This window comes from Cetorhinus maximus, chromosome 13 (assembly GCF_964194155.1).
Source record: "Cetorhinus maximus chromosome 13, sCetMax3.hap1.1, whole genome shotgun sequence".
Classification (NCBI taxonomy): Eukaryota; Metazoa; Chordata; class Chondrichthyes; order Lamniformes; family Cetorhinidae; genus Cetorhinus; species Cetorhinus maximus.
In genome coordinates, this window is record NC_135891.1 from 2,973,747 (window position 1) to 2,991,921 (window position 18,175).

Sequence of the window (18,175 nt, forward strand, 5' to 3'; positions counted from 1 at the left end):
AACTATCACACCGAAAACAGATGTGAGATTGTGATTTGATCTTTTACTGATCTCACCCCTTCAGGCGTAAACCGCGTTTGGGGTGCCCGGTTTTCTTGGGCAGCGGCACAGCCTTGGATGTTGGGCAGGACCCCTACCCTGGACTAGGGCGACCCCTCCCAGCAGCTTGTTGAGCGCCTCCTCGTGGCGGATGGCGAGCTGCAGGTGGCGGGGGTGGATGATGCTTCTTGTTGCCGGCCAGCTCGAGGGTCCCGGCCGTCAGGTACTCGAGCACAGCGGCCAACACGTTCGGCATAGTGACCCTTAGGCAGCAGCCAGCGGATACACCGACAGGAAACTGGAGACCGGCTCTGGAGGAGCGAGTCTTGGGCTTGGCTCACCCCTTGTCTCCAATTTAACCGTGACCCGACATCCCTTGGTGCATATATAAATGAAAGTTTTTCTTTGATATTATTTTGAATTGGGATTAGGATTTTTTTAAAAATCAATCATTCTCCAGGGCTCCCGGTGGTTGAATTGGTGAGTACACCTTGCGATGTGGTACTGAGTCACACAGGTAAGGCCACCCCCCGGCCTGTGCTGAGTTTTTAAAGGTTTTTTTTACCTTTATTATGGTTCAATAACCTGCTGTCACTCAGTGCGATAGTGGGATGTCCATGGAACCACAACCCAGTGTAAATATTTCACAAAAAGAGCAACAACTCAAAAAAAAATCCATGGCCCCACAGAGGGATATAGTGAGAAAATTGGACATTAAGCCAGAAAAAGTAATGCTAGGTGGGTGTAACCAATAATTTGGTCAAAGAGTTGGGTTCTAAGTAGTAACTGGGTGTTCTTGTACATGAAACACAAAATGTCAGCATGCAAGTCCAGCAAGTAATTGGAAGGCAATTGGAATGATGCCCTTTATTGCAAGGGGGATAGAATGAAAAAAATAGGGAAGTGTTACTCCAGCTGTACGGGGCCTTTTAGTGAGACCACATTTGGAGTACTGTGAAGGATTTTGGTCTCCTCATTCAAACAAGGACATAACTGCATTGGAAGCATCTCAGAGAGGGTTCACTCAGTTGGATGCTGGAATATGGGGTTTGTCTTATGAGGAAAGGTTGAGCAGGTTGTGTCTGTACTCACTGGAGTTTAGAAGAATGAGAGGTGGTCTCATTGAAACATAAAGATCCTGAGGGTGGATGCTGGGAGGATGTTTCCCCTTGTGGGAGAGTCTAGAGCCAGGGGGCACAGCTTAAAAATAAGGTGCCTCCTATTTAAGGTGGAAATGAGGAATTTTTTTTCTTTCAGAGGGTTGTTAGACTTTGGAATTTTCTTCCCCGGAGAGCAATGGAGGCTGGGTCATTCAAAGCTTAGCTAGACAGATTTTTGATTAATAAGGGAGTCAAGGTTAGGGGGGCAGGCAGCAAAGTGGAGCTGAGGCCACAATCAGACCAGTCATGATCTTACCAAATGGCGGAGCAGCCTCAATGGACCAGTTGGCCTGCTCATGTTCCTATTTTTATGATGTTATGATCTTAAAGGACAAGAGGTGGAGGCTTTTAGTGAAAGAATTCTAGTGAGATAATGCACAAGGAGCCAGATTTGGAGGGTGAGGAGCATTCTCAGGTTGCAGCATTGGACATGGTTACAGGAATAGGAAGGAGAAAGGCCATTAAGGGATTTAAGAATGCCAATACATTGTGTTTTTCCCTGAGGACAGGCCCTAACTCTAGTCTCACACACGAGATTTCTAAGCTACTTACTAGGGGAGAGTAGCTGAGGTGGTTTCCTTCATCGTAGGAACACAGGAACAGCAGGAGGCCATTTAGCTCCTCAAACCTGTTTCACTATTCAATGAGATCATGGTTGATCTGTGACCTAACTCCATATATCTGACTTTGCCCCATATCCCTTAATACCCTTGATAACACAAAACTATCAATGTCAAATTTAAAATTATCAACTGACCCAATAATAGTTTTCACCTTGAATGTTCCTTCTCCCAGGAGAGCTACAACCAAAGCTGAAGAGCTCTACTCACCCTTTACAATAGGGGGCAGGGAACACATATCCACTGGGCACAAGCCTTGCTGCTGGACCTCAAGGCAGTATTCAGAGCGAAAGTGCCAGCCCCAATAGCTGGGACTAGAATTGAGGTCTGAACCCAACCTTCTAACTCAGACTCAACGGATACTCTACCCGGGCAACAAATACCCTGCTGGGTGTTAGCCCAGCATTTAGAGACCAGATTATCATTTCCAATCAGCAGGACTGTCTGGAGTAGGGCTCAATTCCTTTACCAGAGATAGAAATGTCATCACTAAGCAAAGGGCCAGCTCCAAATGAAAATAAGGAGGGAAAAAAATGGAGCAGTAGTACACCTTCACCTTCTCAGCAGGCAAGTCCTTTAGCCTAAGAGAGCAGCCCTCATATGGATCTCCATTGCTGGTGGTCAGTCATAGAATCATACAGCACAGAAGCAGGCCATTTGGGCATCATGTTCGTGTTGCCCATTAGTTGGACACTCTTCCCTTTTCTTGCTGTCATAACATGATTACCTTACTGTCCGTGAAGTACATTGGGATGTTTCTGAGTAACATGATAAGACATCATTTCTCTCAATAGGTATTTGCTCTGTTGGGGAGGGGGATGGGGGTGGGGGGGGGGGGGGGGGGGGGGGGGGGCGGCGGGGGGGGGGGATGTTGCAAGAGACAGAGGAGAGGGTGGAAAAGAAAGTTTTATTACCCCTTCAAAGTACTTAGATTCTTAGCAAACACCTAGCCTATGTCCTATGCCCCGAGCAAAGTTGAGGTCACGTTTGCGAATTCTCCTGTAATGATTGATCTTTCCTGTATCTTTTCAGTTTGTTGTAAGGTGGAATCTCGGGCCCAAGGTGAGGAGCGACTCCTGAAAACTCTCTTCACTGGTTACAACAAATTGTCCCGACCTGTCGTCAACTCTTCTGATGCAGTCCTTGTCCACTTTGGACTGTCGATTGCACAACTCGTAGATGTGGTACGTGGCAGCAACTAGAGGCTGTGGCCAAGGTCGTTTCACATTTTCAATTTTGTTAACCAAACTTGAATGCTTCGTCTAAGGCACTGCACAACCCAGAGTGATATTGTGTTAAGGTGTATGGAGGGAGTTACCATTTAAAAGTTATGTAAGGTGGGAACAATGCTGCTTCATTCCAAAGTGAGATATGTAACATCGAGCAGAAATTTTCGCTCGATGGGCAGGAGCGCGCCCGGCCTGCTCAAGTTTGTAATGATGCGCATTGACGTCAGTTGAAATGCCAACGTTAATGTGCTGCTGTGCGATAGTTCAGTCGGTGGGCGCGCGCCAGAGCTGGCAGCCCACCCACCGACAATTACAGGCCCTGTTAAGACCATCAAGTTATCGCTTAAATTAAATTTTTCGCTGGCAAAAAGTTTGCCGAGAAGACCAAGTGGCCTTTGCATTTTTTTGGAAACCTCATTCACGGGCGGGATGAGGTTTCCAAAAGCAAATAAAAATAAAATAAAAACTTTAATTTTTCATTAATAACATGTCCCTGACAGAGTCACTTGAGGGGACACGTTTCATTACATATCTTTTCATATCTCTTCATCTCCGTGAGGCAGCTCTGTACCTCAGGGAGATTATGAAGCGCTCACTCGTGCGCATGCGGAAAGTTTGTGCTCGGCCCACTCGCCCTCCTCTCCCCCCCACCCCGCATGGGCAGCGCTCAGCTCTGCCGCTCACATCTCACGCTGGGTGGGCCTTAATTGGCCCGCCAGTGTGAAATCGTAGTCTGGTGCCGAACGCGGACGGCAGTCATCTTCCCGCCCACCCCCACCGAGCACCCCCACCAAGGGCAAAATTCTGCCCATAAAGTCAACGACAAGCAAAGGTCATTCAAGACACTCCATCCTGAGCCAACATCAACTGTAAGCCTACATGTACATGTCAATTTAAAGTTCCCCATGATTTTCCATTTATGTTTGATCTCAAACAACTTCCCTTGTGGCTATTTCAAAGGACAGACTCCTTGCCTGTGACTTACTGACTCATACAGGATCCTGAGGGATCTTAACAGGGTGGATGCTGAGAGGATGTTTCCCCTTGTGAGAGAAACTAGAACGAGGGGACACCATTTAAAAATAAGAAGTCTCCCATTTAAGATGGGGATGAGGAGAAATTCTTTTCTCTCAGAGAATAGTTAGTCTGTGGGATTCTCTTCCCCTGAGAGCAGTAGAGGCTGGGCCATTGAATCTTGATTGACAAGGGAGTCAAAGGATACGAGGGGGTAGACAGCAAAGTGGAGTTGAGGCCATAATCAGATCAGCCATGATCTTATCAAATGGTGGAACAGGCTCGAGGGGCCCAATGGCCTACTCCTGCTCCTTATTCGTATGTTCATATGTTCGTATGTATGTACTCTGAGAGTACCAGGGTTATCACCTATGTCTGTGTTATACTGGGCTGAACTTTTAATTCAGTCTATTGCACTAAATGTAAATATTGGAGCTTCTCATCTCATTATATTTCACATCATGTTTTATTGTTAATCTGCCTTAATGTTCATTGTGTTGGTGCTGGATGGTGCAGAGTGTTAGGCTCTAGCCTTTCAGCTCCATGATTCTTGTTCCAATGCTGACTACAACCTTCTGACTCAGAGGCAAGAGTGTGAAAAAGATAAAATGCCTCAACAGATTTCATATTTTGCTTAAGGAATGTTCAAGAAATTCCCTCAGTGACGGTATAGGAGAGCTTTTTGAAAAAGCTTCTGCAAACTCTTCCTTCTTGACCTGTCTGCAGCCTTTGACACGGTCGACCGCACTATCCTCCTCTGGCACCTCTCCACTGTCGTCCAGCCGGGTGGGACCTGCTCTCAAGCGGTTCCATTCTTATCCATCTAATCCTAGCCAGAGAATCACTTTGCAATGGCTTCTCTGCCTGTGCCTGCACTGTTACCGCTTGTGTCTCCCAAGGATCTGTCCTTGCCCCCCTTCTATTTCTCATTTACATTCTGGCCTCGGCAACATCATTAATGCCACCCAGCTCTACCTCACCACCACCTCTCTCAACTCCTCCACTGTTGCTAAATTATCCGTCTGCTTATCCGACATCCAGTACTGGATGAGCAGAAATATTCTCCAGTTAAATATTGGGAAGACTGAAGTCATTGTTTTTGGCCCCTGCTCCAAACTCCGTTCCATCACTCTCCTTGGCAAGCATTCTGAAATTAAGTCAGTCTGTTTGCAACCGTGGTGTCATATTTGATCCCAAGGTGAGCTTCTGACTTCATATTCACACCAGCACTAAGACTGTCTCCTTCCATCCCTGTAACATCACTTAACTTTGCCCCATCTCAGCTCATCCGCTGCTGAAACCCTCATCCTTGCATTTGTTGCCTCCAAACTCGACTGTTCCAGCACAATCCTGGCTGCTCTCCCACATTCTGCCCTCTGTAAACTTGAGATCATCCAAAACTCTGCTGCCCATGTCTGTATTCGGAGCAAGTCCTGTTCCCCATCAGCCCTGTGTTCACTGACTGACAGCGGTTCAGGGTCAAGCAATGACTTTTTTGAAATTCTCATTCTTGTTTGCAAATCTCCTCCGAGGCCTTGTCTTCCCTACCTCCACAATCTTCTCCAGCCCCACAACCCTCCAAGATATCTGCATTCCTCTCATTCTGACCTCTGGCACATTCCCAATTATAATTGCTCTACCATTGGCGGCCGTGCCTTCAGTTGCCTAGGCCCCAAAATCTGGAATTCCCTCCCTACGCCTCTCTGCCTTCTATACATCACTTTCCTCCTTAAAGTTGCCCTTTTAAGCAAGCTTTTGGTCACCTGACATTATATCTCTTTACTGTGACTCAGTGTCATGCTTTGTTTTATAATGCTCCTGTGAACGCGCTTTGGGATGTTTCATTATGTTAAAAGTACTGTATAAATATAAGTTGCTTTTGTTGTACTTAGTTCTGATTTAATATTCACTGCTGTTTTTAAAATGTGACCTATCTTCCCTTCCACACAGGATGAAAAGAATCAAATGATGACGACTAATGTCTGGATTAAGCAGGTCTGTTCGAGTTTTGGTCAAGCACGATCTTCAGTTATTTTTCTTTCACTAGTTTCCGTGAAATGCCTCTTCTCTTTTTTTTCTCCTCTTGATTTTCAGGAATGGCATGATTTTAAGCTTCGCTGGAACCCTTTGGAATACGGGAATGTGACATCGATCAGAGTTCCGTCGGAGCTCCTCTGGAGGCCTGATATTGTTCTATACAACAAGTGAATTTATTGGCCTTGTTCACTGTCAATTATTGGGCTATGTAAATCCCTAAAAGTAGTGATGCAGGTTAATAAGGTCATAACACAAAGCATAGAGAACACTGGAGTTCATGGCTAAAAGAACAGAACTGAAAGACAGGGAGCTTTATTAAGCTTGTATCAAACCTTGGTTAGACCACACTTGGAGTTCTGTGCACATTTCCAGTCTCCTTGTTATAAGTAAAGACGTAGAGGCACTGGATAAGGTACAAAGAAGATTTCCAAAGAAGATACTAGAACTGAGAGGAATCATTGCAGTCTGAGGATCTTTTCTCGAGAAAAGAGAAGGTTAAGGGTAACCTGATCAAGACCTTTAAGAATATATGAAAGGGTTTGATTGGGTTGACATAGCGAAGATGTTTCAATCTATGGGTGAGACCACAACTTAGGTCAATAAATATAAGATAATCACTAAAAAGCCTAATAGGGAATTAAGAAAAAGCGTCTTTACCCAGAGAGTGGTTAGACTGTGAACTCACTGTACAGGAGTAGTTGAGGTAGAAAGAATAGATACATTTAAGGGGAAGTTATGTAATATCATGGTAATTATGCTGGTGGGTGGGGGGGGGTAAGGAACAGGAGGGGGTGCTGATAGGGTGAGATGAAGAGGGGGTGGGAGGAGGCCCATGTGGAGCATAAACACCAGCAGAGACCAGTTGGGCGAAATGGCCTGTTTCTATTCTGTAGATTCTGTGTAATTCTATGTATCTGGGTACCTGGCTACAATTCTCATATCTAAATATTCAGCTCAACATGAAACCTCTAAATGGCCTGGTGATTTCCTAAAGGACCACCGAACCTTTAAACCTTTCCTACCATCTGATCCAGAGAACTGCCTGCTCCCTGGACTGGCTGATTTGCAGCACATCTATCCTGACACAGAAACAAACATTAACATTACAGAAATAAATCTGTTCACATGTGATTTATTACAAATCAGTTCTTTAACTCAGCAAGTTGTCGTGATCTACCTGAAAGGGCAGAGGAACTACTTCAATAGGGAATTGGATAAATACTTGAAAAAGGTAAAAAAAATAGAGTCATGGGGAAGGATCAAGGGGAACGGGACTAATTGTATAGCTTTCAGGAATCCAGCAGTCACAATGGGCTCAATAGTCTCTTTCTGGATGTGTAATTCTATGACTATAATTAGCTAAAAACACAATTTTACTTAAGGACAAAAAACAATTCGATAATTCCCTGGAATGGTAGCAGGGCTTTGAGGGTCAAATTAAAAGGACAGGCTGCAATAACTTGGCTTGTATTCCTTTGAGTAATTGAATGGTAGGACAGGCTCAAGGGGCTGAATGGCCTCCACCTGGCCCTAATGTCACCTTGTTCCTAAAATGTGGAATATGCGAACAGAGCAAGCATACGGAATTGGGATGCTGCTTGTTTGGAGGATAAACACCAACTGGGACTGGTTGAGTCAAATGGCCAATATTTTATGTGATCTGTGTAGCTGTTTGACTGGGCTAATTTTCACCCTGCCCAAACATTTCCCTTATGTTCTGTTGCTTGCTTTGTGAAGCATCTGGGGGAATTGTTACAGGAAAGGTGCTGTATACATTCAGAATGCTGCAACCTTCTGAAATATCTTCATTTCTTCCTCTCCTTGTAGTGCTGATGGAGACTTTGCCATCACCCACTTGACGAAGGCTCACCTGTTCTACAGCGGCAGGATCAAATGGACTCCTCCAGCCATCTACAAGAGTTCCTGTAGTATTGATGTGACCTTCTTTCCCTTTGACCAGCAGAACTGTACCATGAAATTTGGATCATGGACCTTTGACAAGGCCAAGATAGACCTGATGAGAATGGATAAACATGTTGACCAACAGGATTACTGGGAAAGTGGAGAATGGGTCATTATCAGCGCAGTTGGGAATTACAACATTAAAAAGTATGAATGTTGTAAAGAAGTCTACTCAGACATTACCTATTCCTTCCTGATAAGACGACTCCCTCTGTTCTACACTATTAACCTCATAATTCCCTGTTTGCTTATATCATGTTTAACGGTGTTGGTCTTTTACCTCCCCTCAGACTGCGGTGAAAAGATCACACTTTGCATCTCTGTGTTGCTTTCACTGACTGTCTTCCTCCTTCTTATAACAGAGATCATTCCTTCCACATCTCTTGTCATCCCCCTGATTGGGGAATATCTTCTCTTCACTATGATATTCGTCACTCTGTCCATTGTTATCACAGTCTTTGTGTTGAATGTTCACCATCGTTCCCCCCACACACATATCATGCCAGCCTGGGTATGCAAGTTCTTCCTGGATGTCATTCCCCACATTCTCTTCATGCAACGACCCGCTGCTGTGAAAAAAAACGGTAATAAACTGATTATGTCAATGCACGAAGCATTGAGCTCTTCAACCTGCCCTGCTGAAGCTGAGACTGAGCAAAACCATTTTGCCCGAGGATCAGACAAGCAATCAAATACTGACAAATCATTGGTGACTCAACGTTATCTTCAGGAAGACCAGGGGAAGCCCGAAGCACTTTGCAGATCACTGTCTAGCCAATACAGCATTTTACAGGAGGACCAGATACAAGCTAGCTGTCCATACTCTTCACCCACCAACCTTCCTCACCGTCACACCAAGGAACAGCCCAGCTCTCGCTCCAAAGGGAGGTCATTGAGTCTTCAATATTCTGATGGGCAGGAGGACCCACACCAGACCAATGCCCAATGTGGGTCCTGCAGTATCCAATACAGCCATCTGCACGAGGATCCACCCCATTCCAATGGGCATTCCATGTCCATGGTCATTCAACAACGCCATAAGAATGGAAATCCCACCCAGCCAGCTTCATCTCCTTACAAAATCAAATGTGGGAACAAAGTGAAGAGAGCAGCCTCAGGCACAAAGCGAGATTCTAAAGTAGTGAATCCCAGACAGCAGCAGAAAGTAACACTAACCCCAGCCATGAAGTTGGCAATTGAAGGTGTCCAATACATTGCTAACCACTTACGTGCAGAGGATGCTGATTTCTTAGTAAGTAGTATCGCTATTGAATTTAGATGTTGACTTAGATTCAAACATGTTTCTTCTCATCTAGTTTCTAATCTAACTTTGTTGTAAACAAAGTAACGCAGCAAGGTAGAAATATATAGAATAAAGTGTAAATGGCAAATTAATTTCATTAATAGTGTGAGATAACTCATTCAGTAGGGAGAATAAGGAGGTCATATACACTTTAGAACACAAGAGTCTAAATGTGGTCTGAATGTGGTGGATGAGCAAAGGGATTTTGGGGTACGCTTTCAAAAATTGTTAAAAGTAAAGGGCCATAAATATAAGATAATCACTGATAAAACCAATAGGGAATTCAAGAGAAACTTTTTTACACAGAGAGCAGTTAGAATGTGGAACTCACTACCACAGAGAATGGTTGAGGTGCGTAGCATGGATGCATTTCGGGCAGGCTAGATAAACACATGAGGAAGAAAGGACCACGAGGATATGTTGATGGGGTGGGAGGAAACTCATGTGGAGGATAAACTCATCTGTTTCACCACTCCAGAGAACTGAACACATGATCCAGGCTGACACTCAGTGCAGTTCTGATGGATTGTTGCACTGTCTTACAGCTGGAGCTTAAAGCTAGACCCTGTCTGCTCTCTCAGGTGGGTGTAAATGATCCAGTGGCCACTATTTGAAGAAGAGCAGAGAAGTTCTCTTTGTTATCCTGGCCAATATTTATCGCTCAGCCTATATCAATAATAAACAAATCTATTGGTCTACACCTGTCTCAAGAGACAATGGTCTGTGCCCAGGGTGTGTGTGTCACTGCTGGATTGAGCATTGCCTGTTGTGGCTGTAGAGGCTGATTCGTGAGTAGCTGTCTCTTCCACTGCTGACACAGATGAATAGCATTGGCCCGAGGTCGACTGATGTTTTTTTCTTTCCAGCGGGCTCTCTTTCCCGCCATCTGGTCATTTCTCTTGTCCTCTGCCTTTTCCATGCCCTTCCTGATCGCCTGGCACTTCGATCAGCACTCAGGACTTCACATGGATTGACTCCAGTCCTGGGCAACCTGAAGTCTCACTGGCAAACATCCTTCTTATGCCGAAAGGCAGCTTGCCATAGAGCATGTCCTTGGGAATGTGGTTGTCATCCATTTAGCTCACATGATCCAGTCAACAGAGCACCGCTAACTCAAAAAAGCAAACATGATGGGGATCCCTGCATGCTGGTGTACCTCCATATTTAGCATTCTGTCTTATTGGAGATGCCCAATATCCATCATGAATAAACAGATAACCTGGTCATTATCACATTTCTGATTGTGGGATCTTGCTGCATTTCCTACATTACAACAGTGGTTACTTCATTGGCTTTAAAGCACTTTAAGATACCCCGACATCATGAAAGGTGCGATGTAAATGCAAGTTCTTTCCCTTTCTATCAATTAGTCAGCTTTGTTGGGAGAGGGTTCATTCCTACTATGACCCATTTTTGTCCCTGTAACTCTGGCTGAGTTTCATAAGAACATAGGAGTTAGGAACAGGAGTAGGTCACTCAGCACCTCTGCCATTCATTGGTGTTCCCTGAGTTCCCTCCTGATTTGTATTATAACACACGTGAATGGGGTTTCTGCTGCATTCCTGCTAGTTATGGTAGCAGAACGGGAGGAGGCGTGAGGGAAATCACCTGTTTTATTTCAATATATTGCTCGATTGAGTAAAAGGACACTGTATTCTTTGATTTAACTCAGATTAACAGGTGATTTCATGTCCCATAAATGAAAATGCTCTCAAAGCAATGCTCATGTCAACTTGTCATCTCTCCTTCGTCAGTCCAAGAGTGTCAGGGAGAATGAACTTGGTTACAAAATGTTCCGTTACATGCAAGCTCATGAAGGTTGGCATTTTAGTTCTGAAGGACATCATTTACGCTAAACCTATTCAATGGAACTGGAGCAAGTATGATGTCTGATAAATTGACTCTTAATCTGTTCCTGAGGGATCTGCAAAGCAATTATGGAAAATGTCATTTTAAAAGGGACAGCATTTAAGCCAGTTCCTCAGATGTTAATCCTGTTAGGAATTTTTAATTGTCTAGCTCGTATTTTGTTCCCCTTGCTAGTGCCGAACATATAGGCGGGGGATGTTTATCGAGGAGTTTGGAAAATGAGAGAATGGCTGATTTGATTAAGCTTAGACATAATCAGGCTTTAATGTCTTACTCTGGGGCCGAAGGAAGCTTGCACAAAGATTACCATGTCCTTTGAGAAATACAAAGCTGAGCTGATAAACTTGGAGCTGGATCAAGTTTCAGACTTGCAAACTTGCTGGTTTCCATTGCCCTGCTAAATCTCAGCAGTTTCAGTGATTGATCTTAAGTTTCCAGGTTGATCATTTGACGTCACCTTGAAAGTCCAAAGTGAGGTTATGTCCTGTGCAGCCTATTCATAACCCACTTGCTCCAATAGTAAATGACAGTAAAGAAAGGAAGACTTGCAATAGCATCTTTCACAGCCTCAAAGATTCCACAGCCAGTGGAGTGTAGCCACTATAGTAATGTAGGAAACATGGTAGCAAAGTGATCAATGAGCTAATGGTTTAGTGATAAAAATACAGATGTAAGGTTGCAGATCTGAAACATTGGCTGGATCTCTCCAGCCTTTCACGCTGGTGGGATCGTTTGGTCCGGCTGATGTGAACGGAGATTTCAATGGCTCACCAGCCCCGCCATGGGGGTGGGGGAGATGCTGGAAAATTCCAGCTATTAACTCTGCTCCTCTATCCGCCAATGCTGCCAGACCTGCTGGGTATTTCCAGCATTTCCTGTTTTATTTTGGATTTCCAGAAATGGCAGTGTTTGGCTTTTTAAGTGACGTTGATTGAGGGATAAATATCGGCCAGAATATCAGGGAGAACTCCCCTGCTCTTTTTCAAAATAGTGCTACTGGGTCTTTTACCATCCACCTGAGAGACCAGGGTCCAGCTGCTCTACTATCCCATCGAAAAGACCCCCTCAGTATACCACTGAGACAGTCAGCCTGATTTTATGTGCTCAAGTCTCTAGAGCAAGGCTTGCAACCACAACCCTTTGACTCAGAGGCGAGAGTACCAACTGAGACATTTAGGTTCGTAGTCTATCAAAGCCCACTAGTTGAAGAAGGAAGAGGAACTTGAAGGAGGTGAGGAGTTCCTCTTAACGTCTGAGGGAAAGAATAGGTTTCAGTGGGAGTCACTGTAATGAGACCTGATGTTGTGTCTGGATAACACTCCAATTCATATTTACGAGGGAAATTCTTGTCCCCTTTTTGCAACAAACAACATCAGCTAGTTAGTTGAGACTCGAAGTGGGACAGAAGAGGTGTGGGGTAGGTGGACATGGTTGAGGGAGATGGTATGCTGAACAGATGAAAGATATATTGAATATCTTACAGCAGTTGGATTGTATATTTAGGGCACATTGAGCAAATAATAATGTATTAGAGAGAGACAATTGTCACTAGCAGGCAAAAATCAACTGACCTCACTATGTCCTCCAGTAGGGACTGAACCATTTCCTAAACCAAATATGGTGAGCTATCAGAAAACCTGGTGCAGCAGAGAGCATATGCATTACCCAATCTCCAGAAATAGTAAACTGACCCAAACAGTATCTTTGCACAGTTATATTTTATATCGGATCATATTTGTCACTTAGCCTCTACTTGAACAAAACCTTAGACAATGACCTTTTGATGTCAGTTTTTGGATGCTCGTTTCAGTACTGATTGGCTTTGTCAAAGAAGTTCAGATAGCTTGTTGCTTTGTTGTAACTGTAATGTGAGCAGGCTGATAACCAGAATACCGTGCTACTAGCCAGTTATCCCTGTGTTCGCTTCCTGCAGTTTGACTCAGACATGTGCAATGTCTGTACTTCTCAAAGCTAAAAGCAGAGTTTGAGAATCATATCATGATGTACTACAAAGTTTTGCATAGTATTTACAGGCTATTCGGCCCAAGTGGTCCATGCTGGTGTTTGTATCCAACATGAGTCTCTTCCCATCTTTCTTCATCTCAACCATTCCTTGTGGTATTGAGCTTCATATTCTCATCATTCACGGGGTAAAAAAGTTCCTCCTAAGTTCCTTGTTGGATTTATTTGAGGGCAATGCATTCAACGTAATATCAAAGGTGTTTCAGTGGGAAAAGAGATTTAAAAGAGCTAAAGTAACCAGCAGACAACTGGAATTAACAACTGATGAGCAGTAATCACATTGATGCTGAAAGCATAATGCATGATTATGAAATGAAGGATGAAACTCTGAGTAAAGAGAATGATCCTAGCTGACCCTGCATGGGTTTTAGCATTAGTTATTATATTGTCACAGTTGCCTTTGGCGTGATTGGTGAATTACTTGAATTGATTATCCCTGGTAGTGATAAATCACAGAATGGTTACAGCACAGACGGAGGCTTTTCAGCCTGTCATGTCTGAGCTGGCTCTTACAAGGAGCGATTCACCTAATGCCACTCCCCCGCCTTCTCCACATAACCCTGCACATTCTTCCTTTTCAGATAATCATCTAATTCCCTCTTGTATGCCTTGACCGAACCTGTCTCCCCCCACACCCTCAGGCACTGCATTCCAGATCCTAACCACTCACTGCATGAAACAATTTCTCCTCATGTCTCCATTGCTTCTTTTGCCAATTACCTTAAATCTGTGCCCTCTCATTCTCAATCCTTCCACCAGTGGGAACAGTTTCTCCCGATCTACTCTGTCCAGACCGCTTATGATTTTGAATACCTCGATCAAATCCCTTCTCAACCTTCTCTAAGGAAAGCAGCTCCAACTTCTCCAATCTATCTACATAACTGAAGTCCCTCATCCCTGGAACCATTCTCATGAATCTTTTCTGCACTCTCTCTAATGCCTTCACATCCTTCCTAAAGTGTGGCACCCAGAACTAGACTCAACACCTAGTTGAGGCTGAACCAGTATTTAATACATGTTTAACAGGAATTCCTTGCTCTTGTGCTCTATGCCCCTATTAATAAAGTCTAGGATATTGTATGCTTTATTAACTGCTCTCTCAACCTGTTCTGCCACCTTCAATGATTTATGCAGATATTTATTGTAGGGTGTTGGATACTGTTCGGTAGGTCTGAAGAACTTTTCATAGTCATACGTGGGTTAACTGTAAGTCTTTATTGATTCTTGGAACAATTTACAAATGTACAGTAAGTGGCACAAGCAAGGAGCTGTCTCCATGCTTGCTGGTACACACGGCTTTGTCCAACACGTGACTGGTCCTGGGTGTAGGTCCTATGCTCTCTTACATCACTGTGTGGGCAGTACTGCACTCAGTCCCCCCCACCAAGGTCTAGATCATTAATATATATCAGGAAGAGTAGGTCTTCTACCGAGGGCCCCTGGGGAACTCACTATAAACCTTCCTCCAGCCTAAAAAACATCCATTAGCCACTACTCCCTGTTTACTGTCACTCAGCCAATTTTGTATCCATGTTGCTACTGTCCCTTTTATTCCATGAGCTCTAACGTTGCTCATAAGTCTGTTGTATGGCACTTTATCAAATGCCTTTTGGAAATCTTATGCACAACAGATCAACAGCGTTAATTTCATCAGTTGTCTCAGTTGCCTCATCATAAAACTCATGCAAGTTAGTTAAACATAATTTTCCCTGAGCAAATCCATGTTGGCTTTCCTTAATTAACCCACATTTGCCCAAGTAATAGTTAAGTTTGTACCAAATTATCATTTTTAGAAGCTTCCCTACACCTGAGGTGAAACTGACTGGCCTTTACATGCTGGGCTTCTCCTTACACCCTTTTTTTGAACAAGGGTTTAACATCTGCAATGCTCCAGTCCTCGGAGAAAATTCTCCTGAACACACTCTTGGATTGAATTTTTCAAGGAGGTGACTAGGTATGTAGATGAGGGTAGTGTAGTTGATGTAGTCTACATGGACTTCAGTAAGGCTTTTGACAAGGTCTCGCGTGGGAGACTGGTCAAGAAGATAAGAGCCCATGGGACCCAGGGCAATTTGGCAAATTGGATCCAAACTTGGCTTAGTGGCAGGAGGCAGAGGGTGATGGTCAAAGGTTGTTTTTGTGACTGGAAGCCTGTGTCCAGTGGCGTACCTCAGGACTCAGTGCTGGGTCCCTTGCTGTTTGTAGTGTACATTAATGATCTAGACATGAATGTAGGAGGTATGATCAGTAAGTTCGCAGATGACGTGAAAATTGGTGGTGTGGTAAATAACGAGGAGGAAAGCCTTAGACTACAGGATGATATAGACGGGCTGGTCAGATGGGCAGAATAGTGGCAAATAGAATTTAATCCTGAAAAATATGAGGTGATGCATTTTGGGAGGACTAACAGGGCAAGATATTACACGATGAATGGTAGGACCCTGGGAAGTACAGAAGATCAGAGGGACCTTGGTGTACATGTCCATAGATCCTTGAAGGCAGCAGGACAGGTAGATAAGCTGCTTAAGAAGGCATATCGGATACTTGCCTTTATTAGCTGAGGTATTGAATATAAGAGCAGGGAGGTTATGATCGGGCTGTATAAAGCATTAGTTATGCCACATCTGGAGTACTGTGTGCAATTCTGGTCACTACACTATAGGAAGGATGTGATTGCACTGGAGAGGGTACAGAGGAGATTCACCAAGTTGTTGCCTGGGTTGGAGCATTTCAGCTATGAAGAGAGACTAGAAAGGCTGGAGTTGTTTTCCTTAGAGCAGAGAAGGCTGAGAGGAGACCTGATTGAGGTGTATAAAATTATGAGGGGCATAGATAGGGTAGGTAGGAAGAAACTTTTCCCCTTAGTGAAGGGGTCAATAAAGGGTATGCCCCCTTTAAGGTAAGGGGCAGGAGGTTTAGAGGGGATTTGAGGAAAAATGTTTTCACCCTGAGAGTAGGGGTATCTGGAACTCACTGCCTGAAAGGGTGGTAGAGGCGGGAACCCTCACAACATTTAAGAAGTATTTAGATGATCACTTGAAATGCCATAGCATACAAGGCTATGGGCCAAGTGCTGGAAAATGGGATTAGAGTAGATAGGGGCTTGATGGCCGGCGTGGACATGATGGGCTGAAGGGCCTCTTTCCATGCTGTAAAACTCTATGACTCTATGACTCTAACTCTTGCCTCTCTCTGCCCTTTACACTACCACTATCCCAGTCTATATTTGCATAATTAAAGTCCCTCATTAAAACTATTCTATTATTCTTGCACCTGTCTGTAATTTCCTTGCAAATTTGTTCCTCTACAACTCTCCTATTATTTGGTGCCCTATGGACTACACCGAGCAATGTAATTGCACTATTTTTGCTCCTTAGCTCTAGCCAAATAGATTCTGTCCTTGACCCCTCTGGGACATCCTCTCTCTCCAGCACTGCTATGTTCTCCTTACTTCTCAGTACTGCTACCCTTCCTCCTTTCCTTCCTTTCCTATCTTTCCTGTATCCAGGAATATTTAACACCTGGTCCTGCACTTCTTTGAGCCAGGTCTCTTTTATAGCCACCACATCATATTACCACTTGGCTCCCTGCACCCACAACTCACCAATCTTGTTTACCACTTTGTACTTTCACATACATACATAGTAAACCTGACTTAGACTTATCTACTCTCCCCTTTATTTTGAACTCACCTAATACCTTATTATTTCCCATTCTAGTGTGATCTGTCTCTCCTAACATCCGTGAACCTTGGTATCTCCTAAGATGTGACCTCCTGGTTCCCATATCCATACCAAGTTAGTTTAAACCTTCCCCAATAGCAATTAGTTGTGTAGATTATCCCCTGGTAGAGCGATTAATGAATTAGTTGAATAGATTATTCCCTTATACAGTGATTGGTGGATCAGTTCGAACTTATTCACTTGTTCCCTGTGTCCCTTGTCCAATTTTCACGTTATTTTCTTCACCAATGGTGTTCAGGCCAAATCTAATGGTCCCATAGCCACAACTGTGTTCAGAGAATTCGTGATTAAGGAGGGTCTTTCCTGGTTTAATGAGCCTCAGTTCCGAAGGAGTTTCTGGTTGATAATGTTCTCTGCTTTACAGGTAAAGGAAGACTGGAAGTACGTCGCCATGGTGATTGACCGCATCTTCTTGTGGATATTTATTATCATTTGCTTACTGGGAACCCTGGGACTCTTCCTGCCTCCTTGGATGGCGGGAATGCTGTGAGGTCCAAGGACAACAACAAACCCAGCACAAGAAAGACTGGCTCCATGAGACTGATGGGATGGTTACTTTGATCTGCTTCTTGACCCCTAGATCATTCCCCAGTTATCTGAGACTATTTTAACCAGGTTAGGAACAATATAAATAGTCTGGGCAGGAGGAATCTCATTTTACTCTTTTAAAAGAATAAGCTACATAGCTGTGGTATAACTTGCTAATGCAACACTTAAAACGTGTATAAGGGTGAAAGCAGGACTGAGAGGTTATAACTATCAGGGAGAACTGAAATAGGCTTGGGGGGGCTCTCTCCTTTAGAAAGGAGAAGGCTGAGGGGTGACTTGATAGAGATCTTTAAAATTATGAAAGGATTCGATGGGGTAGACGAGGAGAAGATGTTCTCACATGTGAGCGAGGCCAGAACTAGGAGCCATGAATATAAAATAGTCATCAATAAATCCAATAGGGAATTAAAAAGAATTTCCTTCACTCAGAGAGTGGTTAGAATGTGGAGCTCACTACCACAGGCAGTGGTTGAGGTGAATGGTATAGATACATTTAAGGGGAAGCTGGATAAACACATGAGGGAGAAAGGAATAGAGGAACACGTTGACAGGGTGAGATGAAGAGGGGTGGAGGGAGGCTCCTGTGCACAATAAACACCAGCACAGACCAGTTGGGCTGAATGGCCTG

The 18,175-nt window shown here is 44.0% G+C and overlaps 1 protein-coding gene across 1 annotated transcript; it reads left to right on the plus strand.

The window, feature by feature from the left end:
* The first annotated feature begins 2,772 nt into the window (after positions 1-2,772).
* LOC144689114 (neuronal acetylcholine receptor subunit alpha-4-like) lies at positions 2,773-17,566 on the plus strand. Its single transcript, XM_078556257.1, has 5 exons — positions 2,773-3,003; positions 6,013-6,057; positions 6,157-6,266; positions 7,927-9,313; positions 17,363-17,566. Exons 1-5 carry the CDS (start codon positions 2,773-2,775, stop codon positions 17,486-17,488), a joined length of 1,899 nt encoding a protein of 632 aa, XP_078412383.1. The 3' UTR covers positions 17,489-17,566.
* The last annotated feature ends 609 nt before the right edge of the window (positions 17,567-18,175 follow it).